A 21,598-nucleotide genomic window follows, 5' to 3' on the forward strand; every position below is an offset into this window, starting at 1 on the left:
TATTCTTGGCTAAAATCATGTGGATTTCATCTGTGGAGAATCCTTTGATACCACACTTAAATCTTTTGTGGGCTCCAACTAGAAGGTGAGTCATTTTTGGTTTCATTTAATCTCATGGGATGTGCCTATTATCAGCTTTTACTATTTCTCAGTGAAGTGATGTCTGCTTATCCTAAGAGCATTTCTGTAGGTTTTGATTTTCATATATTCTAAGATAGTCTATCAGTCTTTAACAGCTTCCTTTGGGTAACAGGTCCTGTATTTTGTTGATATCAAGCAGGTTTTTGTTAGGTTTCTTCCAAATCTTTAAAGATCTGTTTTACAATTTCAAGGTTGTACCATTAAAACCTGTCACGCATAGGGGTTTTAAATGTATTGTGACCCCAGACTTGGAGTCAGAAGACCTGGTCTCAAATAATTCCTCAGGTGCTTAATAGCTGCATCACCCTGGACAAATCATTTAAGCCCTCAATGCCTCAATTGTCCTCTCAGGACATATTCAAAAATTGATTGCTATTTTTACACCTGATACTTTTACTTGGAGGAGACCTAGGTAGTATTAAATGCTGCTGTCAGTCATTTGGTTCAATATGACTTCTGTTTTCCACTTTGAAGCTTTTAACCTTAGCTTAATCTTTCCTTTTATTTTAGAATTATTAAATCCAAATGACATTTATTAACATTAGCATTATTATTATCCTCATAGTGTTCACCAGGATTCTTTTGTTTTCTAGGGCAGTGGGCAGTTTGAATACACCCTTCGTTCCAGCAGATCCAGCTGTGCCTTTTATAGAGAAGATCAAATCCAACCCAATTTTTCATTACCAGCTCTACTTCCAAGAACCAGTAAGTTGAAGAACCTGGGAGCAATAATGCTCAATTAATTCTCTCCCTTTTTTTCTTCCATTCCTCCTCTTTTTCATATACTTTTATTTGCTAGTATTTTCTGGCTTCATGAGTCAGAGAGAGTTTTTTATTTCTCTTGAATGTTCTGAGATCTAGAATTTGAGTGATTCCTTAAATCATTATGCTGGATACTGGGAATAAAATAGCCCCTGCCTTCAATTCGCTTACATTCTGTTGGGGTGATAGAATGCCAAGATACATAAATAAATACAAAATAATTGGGGAAGTAGAGATTATTGACAACTAGGGAATCAGAAAAGACTTTGGGTAGGGAATAGTAGCTAAGTGACCCCTGAAGAGAGCTAGGAATTCTTAAATTCTTAAAAAATGGAAATAAAAAGAAAATGTACACCATTTATGGAAAATAGTAAGTAGATTCATTTGCTGAAACATGAGAGAGGATAATGTCAAATCAGTCTAGAAAAATAGATTGGGAAAAGATTTTTTAAAATAATATTTTACTTTTTCTTCAATGAAATATAAAAACAAATTTTAACACTTGATTTTAGAGTTTTGAGTTCCATATTCTATCCCTTCCTCTCCCTGAGAGAGAGGTAAACAATCTTATATAGGTTATACACATGCAATCATGTAAAACATTTCCATATTGGTTATTTTGTGAAAGAAAGAAAGGAGAGAGGAGAGGAAGGGAGAGAGGGAAGAAAATAAGAAAGGAAGGAAGGAAGAAGAGAAAGAAATGGAAAAATAGTATGCTTCAGGCTGTATTTAGATGACATCAGTTCTTTCTCTGTAGGACATGGAATTTTTCATCTTGAGTTCTTCATCATTGTTCATATTATTGTATTTCTGAGAATAGTGAAGTCATTCACAGACGAATATTATATAGTATTATTGTTTCTGTGTACATGGCTCTTCTCACTTTATTCTATGTCATTTTATATATGTTTTCCCAGGTTTTTTGAAATCATCTTATCATTTCTAATGCCACAGTAATATCCCATTACAATTATATTCCACAACTTTTTCATTCATTCCTCAATTGAAGAACATTCCCTTGTGTTCCAATTCTCAACTATCATAAAAAAAGCTGCTATAAATATGTTTGTACAAATGGGTCTTCCCCCTACCTTTTATTTATTTCTCTGGGATACAGATCTATCAATGACATTGCTGTATCATATACACATTTGATGCTCAAAACCACCCTAGTAGGTAGGTTCTATTATTACTATTCCCATTTTATAGATGAAGAAACTGCAGGAGGCAGAGTTGAAATGACTTGCCTAGGGTGAGTGTCTGAAACTGAGGCTAATTTCATTTGATCTGATTGCCATGATTCCTCCTGAATGAAAGGCAGATGGACAGGACTTAAATCAAATTAACACCATTAGTGTGTGCTTGGTTCTTTCTCTCTGATCTAAGAGGCTTTGGGGTTCAAATCCCTTGGCTGAATGGCTTAGGGAAAGATCCTTCACCTTACTCTGCACTCCCTTCTCAGACCAAGTCTGACACCTTCCCCTCCAGGTACCTCCAGGAGTCCCATAACATGTCATTATCCTTCTGAATCTGCTGGATCCATCAAGGTTTCCCATCCTGGACCAGTTTTTAATCCCATCTTCCATTAGGTCTGGCAGGCTTCAATCTTTTGGTGTTTTTTTGTGCTCAGAACATTTCTCTGCTCTGACTTCTCCTATTTTGTTGTTATCCTCACTCCCCTTCACTGTGATTTCACATGCTGAATAAGTGAATGAATGAACAAGTATTTATTAAGCACATACTATGTGCCAGATATTGTATTGCTTTTGTGGATCTCTTGCCACTGCCTAATAGGTATCTGAATCAGGGAATAGAATTTCTTTTAATTAATTTTAATTAATTAATGAATTAAATCAATTAATTCATTTTAATTAAAATTTTTTCATCTTTTTTTTTCAATCTTTTGTTTTCACATCTTTATTTCCAAATATATTCTTTCCCCTTCTATACCCAGTGAGCCATCCCTTGTAATAGTGATTTGAAAGAAAAGGTAAACAAAGCAATCTCCAATCTTCCAAATCTTCCAAAATGAAAGAACAGATGCTAAGACAAATGACTAAGGTTCATGTTGGCTTCACGGGGGAAGGGTCCCTGTGACCTCTCCCTTTATAGTATGTCTCATATCAGAATGTCATCAGCTTCAAGAAGCCAAACCAAGAAAAGGGATGAGATCAACTAGGGCCTTTTGAAATGCCGTGTCCCACCTTCCCCCTCCACCCTCTACCCACCCCCGCCCAATTCTGGCTATAAAACTGTAGGCAATCACAGATGCTCCTGTTTATTGCATGTCTAGCAAACAAAGGCAGTTGGAGAATGTCTGTTTGTCTTCCAAAGTCCACATGGGAGTTGCACCAACTAAGCCAAGTGTAAACTTGTAAGAACAGGTATCATTGACTCTATATTCTCTGCTTTTTGCTGGCTTGGAGACTCAATACCAGTTAAAATAGGATCATACTTCTGGGGTTGGAAAGGCCTTTAGAAGTCATTTCACTCAACACTCTCATTTTACAGAGAAAAATGGGGCCCAGGAATGTTGTGTCTTGCCTCAGATTGCCCATCAGAGGAATTGGAGGCAGGATCAGATGAATTTCCACTTATTGTATGCCTTTTTATGTTTCCCTGAATTCTTCACATCATTTGTTATGGTACATTTTTAATTTTATTCATGGGCCACAATTTTTTCATCATTTCCGAACTGCTGGGTATCTACTTGGTTTTCAGTTTTTTGCTACCACAGAAAGATCTGGTTTGAATATTTCAGTGTTATCTAGGACATTTTTTTTTATTCCTTTAGGGCATGTGCAAGGCTTTGAGAGCTCTAGGTCCAAGTTTATGGGCATCTTAGTCACCTTTTTGAAAGCTTAATTCCAAATTGCTTTGAAAGAGAATTTCTTGGGTAAAGAATCCATATGATGAATTTGATGTCCCAGAATTGTTAGGAGTGTGGATTGAAGATGGGAAAGCCTAAGGGCATAGACACAAGCCAAAAGGCTGTTACAGAAATCTGGGCTTAAGGTGATGATTTACTGGTTAGGTTCAGATTGATCAATATTACCTCTGATATTTTTAAAGTTAGAAATTGGGTAAAAAGCTTCAATAGCCTGCCAAGGTCATGGCCTAGGGGAGCTCAGAGTCCTTGAGTCATCCTGAAGAAATCCCAGGGGAGCCTCAAATCCCTGTCCAGGTTAGACCTAAGCAAAGGGCTGAAAGCCCTTCCTCTTTCCTACTCGTGGGGAATTTGCTTCGATTATCAGCCATTCCTACTTCCCATTCCCAGGCAGACCTGGATCCCTGCTCCCTCCTACCAGTGCCAGTTCCTGCTCCAATTGGATAAAAACTCCTTAAAACTCATCCTACTTTACCAGTTTTTGCTGCCTGATCCTACCAAGCACCCAGCAGACCTGACCTGTGTCTGTCTGTCTGTCTGTCTGTCTGACCCTTTACTGGCCATATTCCCCCTTAACTACACTGACTTGTGTCATCTTCTTTCCATCTGCTCTCATAGTGGGCTGTACAGCTCTGTGGAGCAGTGGTAGAGTGCTTGGCCTGGAGTCAGGAAGTTTTTGTTGTTGTTCAGTCATTTCAGTTGTGTCTGCTTCTTTGTGACCCCATTTGGGGTTTCTTGGCAGAGATCCTGGGGTGGTCTGCCATTTCCTTCTCCAGCACAATTTACAAATGAGGGAAATGAGGCAAACATAGATGAGTGACTTGCACCGGATCACTTGGTTAATAAGTGTCTGAAATCAGATTTGAACTCAGCTCTTGTGCACTGTGCTATCACTACACAGCTGCTACTTTGTGCTAATTGCTGTGTTAGTTGTAGGGATATAAAGACAAAACTGAAGCAGTCTTGCCTTCTAAAAGATTACATTTTGTCACTTGGCAATAAGCCTTTAAGAATTGTTCGTGGATTGATTGATAGAAAATTAAGTACATGTAGGATCTTTTCCTGGAAAAACACAGATTACCTCTTCCCTTCTGTGTTCTAGGGACCTCTGAGGAGTTGGGAGGTTCTCTTTTTTCTCTTCCTCCCTATTTTCTGTTTGTTCTTCCCTTCTCCTCTATTAGCAGCCAGTGACTAGAGCCCAGGATCCATTTAACCACTTAGTTATATTTTGAAGTTATAGCAATAACAAAGATACAAACAATTCTTCTGAATAGCTCAGCATATTCTCTCTTATCCCACTATATCTCTGGGGACATTGGGTTCAAACTTTGCTCAATTTAGACATAGCCTTGGTCCCACTAAGTTCATATCCAGATTCTGCATGACCTCTGGATGAGCTATCTCTCCTATCAGTGGACTGAGTTCTCAAGGTAATACTTTGTTCCTTTAAGCAGAATACTGAGCCGGCTATAAGACCTTGATGCTGGGAAGCCTGGACTTAGTCTCCTGGACTTTCAAAAGTCACAAACTTGGAGATTTTAATTTCTTTACATAGAAGGGAAAGGAGCCAATGTATAAGCTTCTATAGGGAGAAGATCTCAGTACCTCTGCTCCTTCCAGCATTGTCTCTCACTGAATGCTATCATTAAAGGACTTAAGTCCCCAGAGACTAGCAGAAGAGAACAAAGGAAGAAATTTGGGCCAAGGTCAAGAGAGGCCTTTTTGAAGACACTCTTAGTTTGGGCTACATAATCTAAAAAATCTGATCTAAAAAAGCCTCCTCCTAAACATGTGGTTATGTGATGATGAACGCTCCACAGTTTCTTCAAGACATTTTGAGTCCACATTATCAAGACTCCCAGAAACTTCCTTGTCTCTGGGGTAATTCCCTGCCTGGGGAAATTAAATCAGTAAAGCATATTAACACATGCTGTATCTATACTAGTTCCCTGTTAGAAAGAGAGAGATGGATAGAGGAATATAGAGATAAATATAGACAGAGATATAGATACATAAATACATATATACCTATTTTATAAAGTACATATACCTACATATATGTATGTATATATTGCATAAACACATATATGGTATATATACACATCTATACATACATGTATAGCTACATGTTGGGTATATGTCTAAGCTATGTATGTGGCGGGTAGGTGGATGTGTACATAAAGGGGGACCAGAAGAATCAGTAGAGACTTCCTACAGGACATGATTCTCAAGCTGAACTCTGAATCCTTTAGGAATTCCTAAAGGCAGAGGTGAGAGGTGCATTCCAGGTATGAATGGACTTTCCCTGACTTCCAAAGTAACAACTGGCCATGCTGATCAACATGCATCTTCTATTCTAAATTCCTTGGATTAATGGGGGAAAGGCTAGAAGACTTCCAGCCAGATCTAGTGCCATAATATACATTATAATTTTTGGAGATGAAAAATAATAATTGGCATTATGTTTTATTATGTCATACTAACTTGCTTAAATTAAATAGAAGCATAAAATATATGGATTCCTATATCACACCAGATTATATAATCATAGATTTAGAGCTAAAAAGGACCCTAGAGGGCATGTAATACACCCAACTTATTTTATAACTGAAGAAACTAAGGTCCATAAAAGCAAATCAGACACTCTTTCCTTTGTATCATTTGATCTTCCACAACAAAAAACAATCATACATAGAACTCCCATCACTATCTGCTCTGCAAGGAAAAGAGGGAGGTACATTTCCTTATATCTTCTGGGGTCAGGATGGCTTATTCCTATATAGGAATAAGCTCCCTTTTGTTCATTGCTTCTTTTACATCATCTTGCTTAGTGAGGGTGTATGTTGTCTTTCTGGTTCTATTTCCTTCACTCTGCATCAGTTCATGCAAATTCTTCTATTTTTCTCTGATTTATTTTCTTCTAATTCTGCACCATATATATTTACCCATTCCCCAGTGTTCCCAATTCTCTTCCAGCCTGCACTTAGCTCCTGGGAAAAGAGAAGTCATATTAAACCATATTAAAGATATTATCAATGAGCATCAGACTAGGATATAGGAGTTCTGGCAGTATTGAATTTTGCCCTCGGCAATGAACACAGCTGTTGTTGGCCAAAGGCCACAACTCTGGGCCTCAGTTTTCTCATCTTAAAAAAGAAAGGAGTCCAGTTAGATGGACTCTGCTGTCTCATTCTTCCACCACTAATTTTATGGGAACCTAGTCAGGTTCCGAGGACTTTAGTTAAAAGCTTTAGAAGGGAAATTAATTAGAAAAGTGGAGAAGGGAAAGATTATAGGAAAGAAGAAATAAATCAGAGAGAAAAATGAACATTTAACTCTAATTAGACTCCCTCAGTCCAGAAAGTTTCCTCTTTTCCTTCTCTTTCCTTGTGACCGCATTGTTATAAGGCTAATTTTCAAGGCCAGTTCCTTATTTTAGAGAGCAATGAAAACTCTTCTATGCTTTTAACTCATCAAATTAAGTACTATAGTGGAGCTAGGTACATTTATCTCCTTGTCACTACAAAATTATATTGTCTTCCTTTTCTATAAATGTTGGTGTCTCTTGCTGCTATTTTTTACATCACTGGAATTTCTCCTGGTATCCCTCTTCTTCCCCCACCCAGATAGCCATCCCATATAGCAAACAGAACTGTCTTTTTAATGCAAGAATTGAATATTCTTGTGTCCACAATATTATTTCTATGGGCTGAAATAGTGTTGTGTTGAATCTGAAATCAGAAGATCTGAATTGAAATTTCATTTCTGCAACTATGACCTTAAGTTAATACAAAACTGTTGACTTCAGTTTCCTTATTTGTAAAATACAGTGGTATAACTCAGTGAGGTAGAGGTAGAGTGATTTGATGAGATGACACAGGTAACACAATAGAAATGGGAAAGAACCAACATTCTTTCTCCTGCACCATGATGCTTTCCCTTGTAAAATCTTAAAGTGGCTTCCCTCACTTCTCTAGTTTTTACTATATACCAACTAGAAAATGGAGGCTTGTGAAGAAAATGACTTGCCAAGACAACCTAGCAATTATTTGGCTGATCTAAAACTCCATCAGAAGAGCTGGACTCAAGAGGAACCCTCTTGTCATTGGAGCATTCTTCACTTTGTCTCCATTATCCTTTCAGGGAGTAGCAGAGGCTGAACTGGAGAAAGATCTCACCCGGACGTTCAAATTCATGTTCCGAGCAAGTGATGAGGAATTGGTATATATGTATATGTTACATTCATTTTCTTAATTTCGTGTAAATGAAATTATCTATTTAATTGTTTGTGATCACATTTCTCCTTTGAGCTGTGAAAAGTGCTTAATGTAATTCTCTCCATTTTTTCTTCAGTGGTGTGACCTTTAAAATTCAGTCAGTTTATTATGGCATATAGGGTAAAGATATTGGTCTAATGCTAATTTCTGCCAAATTGTCACCTTTTCTAAAGGACTTGGGTTTTATTCTTTTTTTCTCTTTCTTGCAGTACTTTAAACAATCTGTGGAAAAAGGTGAGAAACATTACTGGCAGTGGATTATTGGAAAGGTCGGGGAAGGATGACAAGGTCTGTGAGAAGTTTCTCCTTAAGTATTCTTTTTTCACTCCCATATCTCTCTGCACTCAGACTATAGTGATTTTTTGGGCTCTCCTAGCCCTTTCTTATTGTTGTTGACTGGTCATTTGAGTTGTGTCTTACTCTGTTGACCCCATTTGGGATTTTCTTGGCAAAGATCCTGGAATAGCTTCTCATTTCCATCTCTAGCTTATTTTTCAGATGAGAAAACTGAGGCAAACATGGGTAAGTGATTTGCTCAGGGTCACACAAGTAATAAATCTAAGGGCAGATTTGAACTCAGAGTTTTTCTGACTCGAGACTCAGCACTCTATCCATTGTGCTACTTCTCCTACCCAGTCACTTATTATATCTGTGTGACCTTGGGCACTCTGGGACTGTTTCCCTACATGTAAAATGATGATAGTTGGACTCAGTGAGATATCTGAGATCTTTTTCCAACTCTAAATCTGTGAATTATGAACTACCAAAATTTTTTTCCAATTGCCTTTAATTCTTGAGTCCCAATAAATAAGCTAAACTTTAAAATTTATCACTTACCCTTACATATGACTACTTACTTTCTTTCTGGCCAATCTTATCACTACCATGAGATGACTGAATCTGCCCTCCTCAAACCTGTTCTTTCTTTCTCTCAAATCTTCCTGAGTGAATGTATTCCCCATTTTCCTGGCCCTGATTGGAGCTGTTCTGTCAGACTTTTTATAAATTGTCCAATTCCAGACTTACCTGTCCTATCACTATGGAGAAAATATAGATTAATATAAACTGGAAGAGTTTGGAATGCCTTTGGTTTAGTACCACTGACAGCTTCTTTCCCCTTCTCTACAACCTGGACTAGAAAGATGCCTGAAGTAATTTTATAGTAACCAGATTTTTCATTTGTTCCATAAAGTTCCTTATTACAAACTTCATAGAGAGACTGATGGAATTAGCTATGCTATTCAGAAAAGAAGTTCTTAACCTTTTATCTACCATGAATCCCTTTAGCTTCTGGTGAAGTCTGTGAGTTCCTTCTTAGAGAAATTTTTTAAATGTATAAAATAAATAGGATTATCAAGTGAATCAATTATATTAAAAATTATTAAAAGTAAAATCATAAAAATATCCAAAATTTTTGAATAAGTATATGGACATCATTTAAGGACCCTTGACATAGCATGTTAAACAGATATCCTGGAGAGATAGATATAGATTTTTTTTTAACTATAATGTGTTAGTAAATATTTAATAACCAGCTTTAAGAAATTAATGTGTGATGCACTTTTAAATTTAATCTCTTTTAGCATTTTCTCCATCAATTTCTTAATTCTGTACAATTTTTATTTTATTTTTAAAAATTTATAATAGTTTTTTATTTTCAAAATACATGCAAAGATAGTTTTCAACATTCATCCTTGCAAAACCTTGTCTTCCCAAATTTTCTCTTTCTCTCCCTCTGTCCTCTCTCCCTAGAAAACAAGCAATTCAATATAGGTTAAACATTGTGTAATTCTTCTAAATATATTTCCACATTTATCATGCTATGCAAGAAAAATCAGATTAAAAAAAAAGAACAGCAAAAGGTGAAAATACTATGCTGTGATCCACACTCAGTCTCCAAATTCCTCTCTGAATATCGATGACTCTTTCTGTCACAAGTCTATTGGAATCGCCTTGAATCAATTCATTGTTGAAAAAAGCCAAGTCCATCACAATTGATCATCACATAACCTTGCTTTGTGTACCATGTTTTCTTGGTTGTACTCACTTCACTAAGCATCAGTTCATGTAAGTCTTTTCAGGCTTTTCTGATATCAGTCTGCTCATCATTTCTTATAGAACAATAATATTCCATTACTTTCATATATCATAACTTATTCAGCCATTCCTCAATTGATGGGCATCCATCCAGTTTTCAATTACTTGACATTACAGTTTTATAGCCTTTAGGCAGAGTTCCAGATTGCTCTCCAAAATGATTGTATCAGTTCACAACTCAACCAATAATGTATTAGTGTCCTGGTTTTCTCACATCCCATCCAACATTTATCATTATTTTTTTCCTGTCATTTTAGCCAATCTGAGAGGTATGAAGTGATACCTCAGAGCTACCAGACAATTTTTAAAATCCCACAAATCAAATCCTGATTTGTAGCATTTTCTGATTTCCAAAGTGTTATGTGCTTACACTGAAAATTTAACAATTAGTTCACAGGTAGCATTTTCTGATTTCCAAAGTGTTATGTGCTTACACTGAAAATTTAACAATTAGTTCACAGGTTCAAGCTGATTCTAACATATCTCTGACCCCACTCCTTTTAGCTCTCCTGCAGTTCCCCTTATTCCACCATGGGATAGGCAGAAAGGTGACACAGTAGATATAGTGTCTGGTCTGGAGTTAGGAAGGCTCATCTTCCTGAGTTCAAATCTGGCCTCAGACACTTACAAATCTGACTTCAGACTCTTAAACAAAGTTGTGTGATTATGGGCAAGTCACTTAACTGTCTCAGTTTCCTCATCTATAAATTGAGCTAGAAAAGAAAATTATAAACCACTAGTCTCTTTGCCAAGAAAAACCTTAAATGAGATCATGAGGTGACAGACACGAATGAAACAAATGAACAGTAACAAAAACTATGGAATAAGAAGTTTCTTGTTTCGTGTTATAGGCTCAGTAACCTGAGTCAACACAAACATGACTGAGCTCATCCCTCTTAAGTGGTTAGAGGATTAGGGAGTAGTCCTGGGTACCCAGGTCCAGATCAATTCTCTCAATGTTAGGCAAGCCTGGTTGGGCACATTGACTCAACATTCTCCCCCTATTGTCATCAACCCTCTCTATCTGTTTTCTAAGGACAGCTGAACTTCTCTAAAATGGGGATTATCAGCTTGAAATGCATAGGGTAAACATCTGATGACAAGTCCCAAATAAAAGTAGGGAAATTAAGGCTCTGATAGGTAAGTCAGACATTCATTGTGCTTTGTTTGCCAATAGGGTATAGAACTCTGGTAATTATCAAGGAAATTAGAGACATGGGCCTTCTTATTGTTCCTAAAATTATATATATGTGTGTATACACATGCTTATATTATATATGGCAAATAATATATATACACACATATATATATGATGTAATATTACATGTAATATATTGCATGTATAATATATGTGCTACCCCTATCTCTTATATTTCTAATTTCTTTGTACACTCTAGCCTGGCTTTCTTTCCTAATCGCCTCTATACGTCCCTTTCTTTACACACACAAATCATCTCCTATTTATTTGCATTCGTGTTACATAAACCTACATATGAATACACTAACCCCCTCAATACAATGTAATCTCTTTGAGGGTATAGACTGTTTCCTGTTTTATCTTTGGATCCCCCAATACCTGGTCAATGACCTGAGAAACATAAATTGACTAATCAGTTGATTGGGGAAACCAAACAAGCATAGATTAACACACACACACACACACACACACACACACACACACACACATGCAGGAGCACTGAATGGAAAATGTGCAATTATGGAAAAACAAATAATTACTATGTAGTCATAGAGAAATATATGTATTAGTGATATTAGATTGCTAGAAGGATTGACATCACTGAAGCTGGGCAAAAGTGTTCTAGTTTAGTAAGTTGGCTACTTACTAAAATGGCTAAACAGAGAAGAGTAAAGAGTGGAATATGGATTGGCTCAGTATAGATCATACAGGATGTGTTGTAGATAATGGTAAAGAGGTGAAAAGGAGGAATAGTATTCCTTCTACAACCAGAAAGGACCCCAGAAGCTACATAAGCCAACACACATTTTACAGATGTAAAAACCATAGTTTAGGAAGATTAAATGATTTTTCTAAGGTCACATGTGTAGTAAGCCCCAGAAGTGGACTTTAAACACAGGTTCTCTGGCTCCATCTAAGGTAAAATAGGAAATAGGACCATTTCTATAGTGGAAACCATGGTTAGAAGGCCCTGGGAGGGACAATATGGTACAGTGACAAAAGGAATGAATTTCAACTTTGACCACTTAGAGTCAAAATTGTGCCTCTGCTAATTTTCTCCACTGTAACCTTTGTCTGGTAACTTCAGGCCCTTTCTGGACCTCAGTTCCCCCATTATAAAATAAGGCATTGGTGATACAAGGTCCCTTCCATCTTTAGATCTAGAATCTCAGACATAACATAAGAAGCAGTGAGAAGTCACAGAAGCAGACACTTCTGAAACAGGAGAATGATGTGATCAAAATGATGAAGTACTCAAGGTCACCCAGGAGTGAGTGACATTAGTTATGGAAACCTGTGAAGCCAGAGTGCAGGAATGCAGATGAGTGTCTTTCTTCTGTAGGAATTCTGAAAGAAAATGAAAATCCTCCATGGAGTCGGATGATAACCAAGGAGGAGATTGAGGTCTATGTGCAGCAGTTCAAGAAATCTGGCTTCCGGTAAAGTACAAATGATTTTCTATCCTGTAAGGAGATGGACAGGGAAGAAAGGAAGGCCTTCATGGAGAAAAAGGGAGTTAAGAATGCTTCATCTTCAAGGGATATTCTCACTACTGAAACCCAGCACCTCAGTTTTTTCCTCCTTTTCCCCACCTGAGGGTACCCCTCAAAAAAAGCATATTTCCAATAGGATCTTGAAAGCCCCTATAGCAGAATGCTATCACCTTTCTCCCTATATAAGTATGTTATTATCCCTCCCTTCTAGGCCTACTATTCAGATGTATTTTCTAAGGAGAGTGGGCTGCAAAGGGGATCGATCAAATCATTCCTTTTCACAGATAAAGAGCTTAGAACCCAGAGGAATTCTAACTTGGCTAAACTGTCATAGCTAGTAAGTGTCTGAAATGGGATTCGAAACAAGATTTGACTCTCTGTCCATACACTAGACTATCTCTCCCTGGTGATGGTATGCCTTTTCTAAAATTATAGGACTGAATATTCTCATGGTGTCTGGACACTCTTCAGATACTAGCACCAACACCTCCATTTCCTACCCTAACTCCCACCAAAACAAAGAATTCTGAGAATTCATAAGCAGAAAGGCATTCTGGGAGAATCTAAGTCCAAAAGATGCTTCTTTCAGGTGTTTGTTACCCATTCTTTACTCAGTAATTCCTCCTGCAGTGTGGTATGATGAGTACTAAGGAAGCTTTACCATCAGAGAACCCTGCATTTGAGTTCCTCCTCTGACATACTTTGACCATGTGATTAAAATTTTCTTAACTTCTTAATATGTCATCACCACTCCCATCCCCTAAATTGAAGAGAAAGTGGGAACCTATATTAGAAAAGGCAGTTTCCTTATTAGAAATTCCTTTCACCAATGAAGTCATAGAGCCAATTCCCAGATCCATACCATTTTGAAAACCCCTTCAAAAAGAGCATTCTAGAGGAAAGGGAAGATGCTGATGAAGTCATCAGAGAAATTTAGCTGACCCTGAAGAAATGCACAGCACCCAAAGTAATGAACAGCAGGAAATCAAACTTGAGTTCCTATAGATTAAACACAGGTGCTCATATGGTTTAGGTTGTATGGCAAATCAGGATGCAGAACCCACCAGCACCCTTTGGGTAGACAGAATCTGAAATAAGTGACTTCAGTAAATTTACCTTTCATTTGTGAGGGTGGGCCCAGTTTTTGTTTTGATTTTTTATCCTTAGCATCTTTCACAGTGCCTAGCATGTAGTAGTCATTTAATAAACGTTTGTTGATCACTGATTGAGTAGGAGAAAACAACACATTCTCTGACAAATGGGACCACTTCTTACTTCAGACTTGCTCTCTTTCAGGTTCAGGGTTCAGTAGGAATCATCAATGGAAAGAGCTTGCCAATTTTCCTTCTTATTCTTTTCTAGGGGTCCCTTAAACTGGTATCGGAATATAGATGCAAATTGGCGATGGGGCTGTACTGGAGTCAAAAGGAAGGTGAGTGTTCACTTTAAGAAAAGAAACTGAAGTCAGAAGGGGCCTAATTCAAATTCCATCTCTAATACTAACCTAAACCTAACCATGTTACCCACTTAAGGCATTTCACCTTTCTGAGCATCCATTTTCCTCATCTGGTAAGTGGGAATGATAATAGTTGTAATAACTCTTTCACAGAGATTTTGCAAGGCTCAAACGAGCTAATGTTTAGAAAGTGGTTTGCAAATTGTTAAGCTCTATATAAATGTCATTTATGCTTCTCTACTTCATTGTGACATGGAATTGACTCTAGGTTCTTGAAGTCTCTAACAATGGATCATAAATTTTTACAAATCATGATGGAAAGGTTTTGCACATGATCCAGCAGCAGACTGTTTTCTGTAGTCCAGCCTAATTAAGTTCAGAGAGACTCAAAGCCCTGGGCTGGCCACTCAGTGATGAGCTTTTGGGTTATAACAACCTGTGAAACAACATTGCCTTCTTTTTCTTCATCATCATCATCATCTGTTGTTGTGGTACGGGAGCCACCTGCCAGTGGCTGCTGAAGGTCTAACTCAGACTTGTAGAATGGATCTCTTCATGTGAGAGAATAATGATGATGATGATACAAGGAGACTGAAAGGCAATTGCATTGCCTAACTTCCCTCCTCTTCCCTCTGCCTCCAATTTATTTCATTCCCAGTCCACAAGCAACAGCTGTGCCAACAAAGATTGCTTTGCAACTCCTTCAGATGTTATGATCCACAGCTGTGGAGGCTTTCAGAGAATTGACCTGCCCCTTCACCTAGGCATGGTCCTTAACAATCTGTTGTCATCCTTTTACAATAAATTATATTGACAGCTTTTGTTGTTTACACCTCAATTTCCTCTGCTGTGTGAGCTTAGAGTGACTCCAGCCCTCCCTGATTCCAGCCCAAGAGTCATCTCATATTAAAAAGATTTTAAACAGAGATGGAGAGATAGAAAAAAAGACAAGAAACAGAGAGACAGAGAGAATTGGAGAAATACACAGAGAGAAACAAAGATAGAGAGAGAGTCAAAGAAAGAGAGAAATAGTTACAGAGGCAAACTAGAGAGGAAGAAAAGAAAAAACAGACAATACATTTTTTCAAAATGTAAAAATATATGTTTCGTACTCATGAATCTTCCTACTCTGGCATGGGCAAAGAAGGGAAAGAAAGATACAATTATTTATAATTTTGCAACATTCCCTTTTTATTGTGTTCTTTCTGATTACATTGCTATAATCATTACAGACATACAGAGTATCCCAAAAATCTTAGTTCCATTTTAAACTTTGATTACTTCAATAAGTAGGCTGCACAAAGATTTGTGGGCCACTCTCATCAGTCTAGACTCCTTAAGGATGACTCTTCTGTTGTATCCAGAAATGAAAATGTGAAAAAAAAAGTGGAAAATGTATATTTAGAATGGTAGTATAGAGGCGGAGCCAAGATGGTGGCGTAAAGGCAGGAACTCACCCAACTCCTCCCCAAAACCACTCCAAATTCCTTTTAATAATGACCCTAAACAAATTTTAGAGCATCAGAGTAGAACATATCCTAGCTGAAAGCAATTCAGGTCAGCAGCAAAGGTCAGCAATATTTGATAGGAGTCCAGCATGCAGGCCCAGTGCAGATCATACCAATACAGCCCCAGCCCTGAATCTGGTCCCAGTCAGACCTCTCCATCAATGGCAATAGGGTGGCTTCCAGACCTCTTGGCTCAGAGACACCAAATGTGAACTTGGAAGGTCAGCAGAAAAGGTCTAGGAGCCAGGATGGAAGTCTAGCACATAATCCCAGCACTGGCTGCACCAATACAACCCCAGCTCCAGCCAGTACACTAGATCTTACTGCTGCAGTGGGGTGGGGACACTCCTAACAACTTCAGGGCAGAAAAGAATGTTTCTGGTCAGGTTCCTAGAGGGATCTCTGAAAACAGCTGCCCAAAACCCCTGGAGTTTAGAACAGTGCACCCTCCATCTTGGAAACAGCCCTACTTTAAGAAAAAGCTAAACACCAAGTAATAGACTAGGAAAATGAGCAGACAACAAAAAAAGTTTCTGACCATTGAAAGTTATGGTGATGAGGAAAATCAAAACACACTCAGAAGATGGTAACAAAGTCAAAGCTCCTACATTCAAAGCCTCCAAGAAACCTAAGAATTGAGATCAGGCCATGGAAGAGATCAAAAGGGATTTTGATAATCACATAAGAGAGATTAGAGGAAAAATTAGGAAAAGAATTTGAGAATGGTTCAAAAGGAAATGCAAAAAGCTGATGAGGAGAAGACTACCTTAAAAAGCAAAATTGGCCAGTTGGGAAAGAAGGTACAAAAGCTCACTGAGGAAAATAATTTTTTAAAAAAAGAATTGACCAAATAGAAGCTAATGATGTTATGAAGAATCAAGACACAATAAAGCAAAACCAAAAAAAAAAATAGGAAAAAATGTGAAATATCTGATTGGAAAAAACAACTGCTCTGGAAAATAGATCCAGTAAAGATAATTTAAAAATTATAGGTCTTTCTGAAAGATCCATGATCAAAAAAAGAGCCTAGGCATCATCTTTGAAGAAAATTTCAAGGAAAACTCCTGGTGTTTTAGAACTAAAGGGTAAAATAGAAATTGAAAGAGTCCATTGATCAACTCCTGAAAGAGATCCCAAAATGAAAAATCCCAGTAATATTATAGCCAAATTCTGCAACTCCCAGGTCAAAGAGAAAATATTGCAAGCATCCAGAAAGAAACAATTCAAGTATAGTGGAGCCACAGTCAGGATAACACAAGATTTAACAGCTACTATATTAAAGGACCAGAGGGCTTGGAATATGATATTCCAGAGAGCAGTGGAACTAGGATTACAGTCAAGAATCATCTATCCAGCAAAACTGAATATAATAGTTCAGAGGAAAAGGTAGTCATTTAATGAAACAGAGGATTTTCAGATATTTGTTATGAAAAATAACAAATGTTATTGTTATGAAAAGACCAGACCTGAATGGAAAATTTGATATTCAGAATACATGTATAGATAGTTTTCAACATTCATTTTTGCAAAATCTTGTGTTCCAAATTTTTTTCTCCCTCTCTTCCTCCTACCCTTCCCTTAGAGAATAAGTAATCCAATATATGTTAAAAATGTGCAATTCTTCTATACATATTTTTACTATTTGTTGGTGATCTTCTTCATTAAAATAATGGGGGAGAGGTTTCTTGGGGAACCAAGGTATCAAATCCTCTAAAAAAAATGGGGGAGAGGTTTCTTGGGGAGGTTTTCTGGAGGCAGCTTTAGTTTCAGTTACAAGTAAATAATCACCCAAAATTGCAGCCAGCTGATAAAAGTTCAGATCTTTTATTGTGTCCTTCAGTATAGTTGGTTAGCTCAGAGGCTTCTCTCTCTCCTTGGTTCTAAGAGCTCTTGCAGCTTTGTCCTTGGCTTCTGCCTTTGCTTTCTTCAGCCTCCAGCCAACACCAAGGTGGAAAATGCAATGAATCTCTCTTGCCTTTGAGAGAGGGTTTCTGGCTCTCAATCTCCCAGAGTGCTGAATCTCCGACCCCCGGGAATGTTCCTAAGTGAAAACTCTCGAGTGGCTCACTGAAGCTGTATTTATGCTGCTTCTCCAAGAGTGGGATTGTGGGACATCTCCCAGCGTGCTCTCTGGCCCTGAGAGCTTCAAGGGAGGTGTGAATTCAGATATCTCATACTAAACCCTGAAATCTCCCAAATGTGTGAATTCCAATGAGTACTTAAATACTTCTTGCTTATAAGAGCCCTCTAAAGGTGTGAACACGAGCATTATTGTCTATCAGTTGTACTTAGTACCTTGTTTCAAATTCTGGCCCATAACATCTCCTCGTAGGATCAGATTAATCATACTGAACCATGCTAAATTAGATAATTATTGTCTCTATCAACTCTAATTAACAATTTGTAAAGATTCCAACAACTATTATCATGCTGCACAAGGAAAATCAGATCAAAAGTGGGGAGAGGAGAAAAAAAAAGCAAACAAATAACAAAAAAATGAAAATACTGTGTTGTGATTCACACTCAGTCCCCACAGTTCTCTTTCTGGATGCAGATGGCTCTCTCCATCTCAAGTCCATTGAAACGGGCCTGAATCACCTCACTGTTGAAAAGAGACATGTCCTTTAGAATTGATTATCATATTTTGTTGCTGTATATGATGTTCACTTGGTTCTATTCACTTCACTTAGCATCAGTTCATCTAAGTCTCTCCAGGACTTTCTGAAATCATCCTGCTGATAATTTCTTATAGAACAATAATATTCCATAATATTCATATACCATAACTTATTCAGTCATTCTCCAACTGATGATCATTCACTCAATTCCATTTTCTCGCAACTACAAAAAAGATTGCTACAAATGTTTTTGTCCATGTGGATCCTATTCTCTTTTTTATGATCTCTTTGGGATACAGGCAAGTAGAGACATTGCTATATAAAAAGGTATGCATGGTTTAAAGCCCTTTGGGTTTAGTTCCATATTGTTGCCCAGAATGGTTCAATTAGTTCACAACTCCACCAACAATGTATTAGTCTTCTAGTTTTCCCACATCCTCTTCAACATTTATCATTATCTTTTCCTATCATTTTAGCCAATCTGAGAGGTGTGTAGTGGTACCTCAAAGTTGTCTTAATTTGCACGTCTCTGATCAATAGTGATTTGATCACTATTAATTACAATTAAAATTAATTAATCAATCACAATAGTGATTGAATGTTTTTAATTTCTTCATCTGAAAACTGTTTGTTCATATCCTTTGACCATTTATCACTTGGAGAATGGTGCATATTCTTATAGATTTAAGTCAGTTTTCTGTGTATTTTAGAAATGAGGTCTTTATCAGAACCCTTGGATGTAAAAGATTTTTCCCAGTTTTCTGCTTCCCTTCTAATCTTGTCTGCATTGGTTTTGTTTGTGCAAAAACTTTTAAATTTAATATAATCAAAATTATTTATTTTAAATTTTATAATATACTCTAGTTCTTCTTTGGCCATAAATTCCTTCCTTCTCCACAGATGTGAGAGATAGACTAGAGGATGATGCTTGTATCTCTTTAGAATTTTCTCATTATTATGGCGGTTAGAAAGTATATATAAAAGAAAGAGCATATTAGGGGTAGGGAATGCTCAGTACCAAAACACTTCTGAGGAGGAACAGGGTAAAAGGAGGGAGAGAGAGAGAGAGAGAGAATGAGAATAAATTGGGGGGGGGATACAGTTATCAATAGCAATTGTAATTGTACAAGAATTATACAATTGTAAAAGAAATTTCGAAGCAAGTTTCTCTGAGAAGCCCTCATTTCTCAAACATAGAGGGAACTGAGTCTTATAAAAATAAGAACCATATCCCAGCTGATAAATGATCAAAAGATGTGATCTGTACCCAAAAAGCTGTAAATTCATGCATATCCTTTGCCCTAACACCACCACTACTTGGCATGAATACCAAAAAAGAATGCATAAAAATATTTCTAACAACTCTTTTCTCAGGACAAAAAAATTGGAAATTGGGGAGATTCCCATCATTTAGCAAATGGCTCAATAAACTGTGGTGTATATTTTTGATGAAATATTCTTGTTCTATGTAAAATGATGAGCAGGATATTCTCAGGAAAAAAAAAAAACCTGGAAAGTCCTCCATGAACTCAAGCTAAGTGAAATGTATTGTAGACAAAGTAATAGCAATTTTCTGGGATGACCAGCTGTGAATGACTTTTTTATTCTCAATAGTACAGTCATCCATGACTACTCTGAAAGATTCTTGATGAAAAACCTCTGGGTATGGATATCCATACCCAGAGAAGGAACTGATAGTGTTCAAATACAGATTAAAGCATTCTCTCTTTCTTTCTCTCTGTTTTAGCATAATCTTTCTTGAGGGTTTTTTTTTTTTCATTAGGGTGGGAGATCTATGTTTTTTTGACTTTTATGGAAATGTTTTGCATTACTTCACAAGTGGTTTCTTAATTGTGGGTGGGTATAAAGGAGAAAACCTAGAACTCAAAATTTAAAAACAAATGTAAATTTTTTTTTGTTTTGAATGTAACTGGGGGAAAATAGTAAATATTTTTTTAAAAAGACTGAACATGGATTGAAGCAAACTAAAAAAAAAAAAAAAAGAATGGCACTCTATAGATCTAAATTGTTTCTGATTCAGCTTGGAGTTCAGAATGCTAATTATTCTCTTGACATTTCCCTACAAAATCTCAAAGAACCACATACTCAGTATATCTTGCTTGAAAGAGAACAAGATAGTTGGAGATAGCCTTTTGTTTCATCCATTGGTTCATTGTGATTTCTAGATTAAAGCGTGAAGCCTTCAGTCTTTCTCTTTCCTTGTCATACTTTGAAACATTTACAATTTTGGAATCCAAATGTCATTTTTATATCATTTGGAGAAAATTTCCATGAGACAAGGGAACATAATCATTATCCTTATTTCTATAATATATCACAAGCTACAAGTCTAAGAATGAATTATCAGAGTAAGTAAAGGTACAAAATAGCATATTTCATGTATCATGGCTAGGCTCCTCAAGGGTTCTTGCTTCCTAGGATCTTAGAGCCAGAAGAGGCTTTAGAGGCCATCTAGTCTAAATCCTTCATTTTGCAGGTGTAAAACTAAGACCCAGAGACTTTAAGATCTTATATGTAGTGAGCATCAGAAGTTTGGGAACATAGGTCCTCTGATTTTAAACCCATTGCTTCTTCCCCTTTACTAACAGGTCTTCTCTAAGTCCTCATCCTTTGAAATTTATACTTGAGAATCTTCCTAACAGGTGTGAAAGTCCATAGTCTGGGATTGTTACAGGGCTGGAAGAGTGCTTATCCTCTCATAAAACCAAAACTGGTTCCTGACTGTGTTGGGCATTTCAGGATGGATACAGAAAAGGGGAGCTAGAGTTAAGTTGTTATATGGTATTGACAGGACTTAAGCGATGAAGGACCAGGTGCCAGATCAGGCAAACTGATGACAAGGCTTTATGCATGGGACATAAAGGGTTTATGGAGACAAATCCTTAAAAAAGCCAAAAGATTATCCACAGGAAAAAAATATTAGTTACAGGAGCAGAGTAAACAGAGGCATGTTCACAAAAAGTTATGGAAAACAATTTCAGCAATTCAGAACTAAGTTCAATTATTTTATCCATGCAGATGAGTCTCAGATATCTATATGCTGAGCCCAAATTTCTTTCCTGTGTTCTAGCAATTTCAAAACTTCCTGTTGAATATTTTGATTTAGATGTCTCATATACATCTTAAATTCATCATGTCCA

At 37.1% G+C, this 21,598-nt stretch overlaps 1 protein-coding gene across 3 annotated transcripts in view; it reads left to right on the top strand.

The window, feature by feature from the left end:
• The window catches only part of LOC100931196 (bifunctional epoxide hydrolase 2), a 102,106-nt gene that overhangs the window by 74,176 nt on the left and 6,332 nt on the right, over positions 1–21,598 (top strand). For all 3 annotated transcript variants that reach the window (XM_031951460.1, XM_031951459.1, XM_031951458.1), the window contains 5 exons: positions 735–846; positions 7,934–8,011; positions 8,277–8,301; positions 12,705–12,801; positions 14,218–14,287. In XM_031951460.1, coding sequence (XP_031807320.1) covers positions 735–846; positions 7,934–8,011; positions 8,277–8,301; positions 12,705–12,801; positions 14,218–14,287 — 382 coding nt within the window. The remainder of the gene's footprint in view (positions 1–734; positions 847–7,933; positions 8,012–8,276; positions 8,302–12,704; positions 12,802–14,217; positions 14,288–21,598) is intronic.

Source organism: Sarcophilus harrisii, chromosome 2, assembly GCF_902635505.1.
Source record: "Sarcophilus harrisii chromosome 2, mSarHar1.11, whole genome shotgun sequence".
Classification (NCBI taxonomy): domain Eukaryota; kingdom Metazoa; phylum Chordata; class Mammalia; order Dasyuromorphia; family Dasyuridae; genus Sarcophilus; species Sarcophilus harrisii.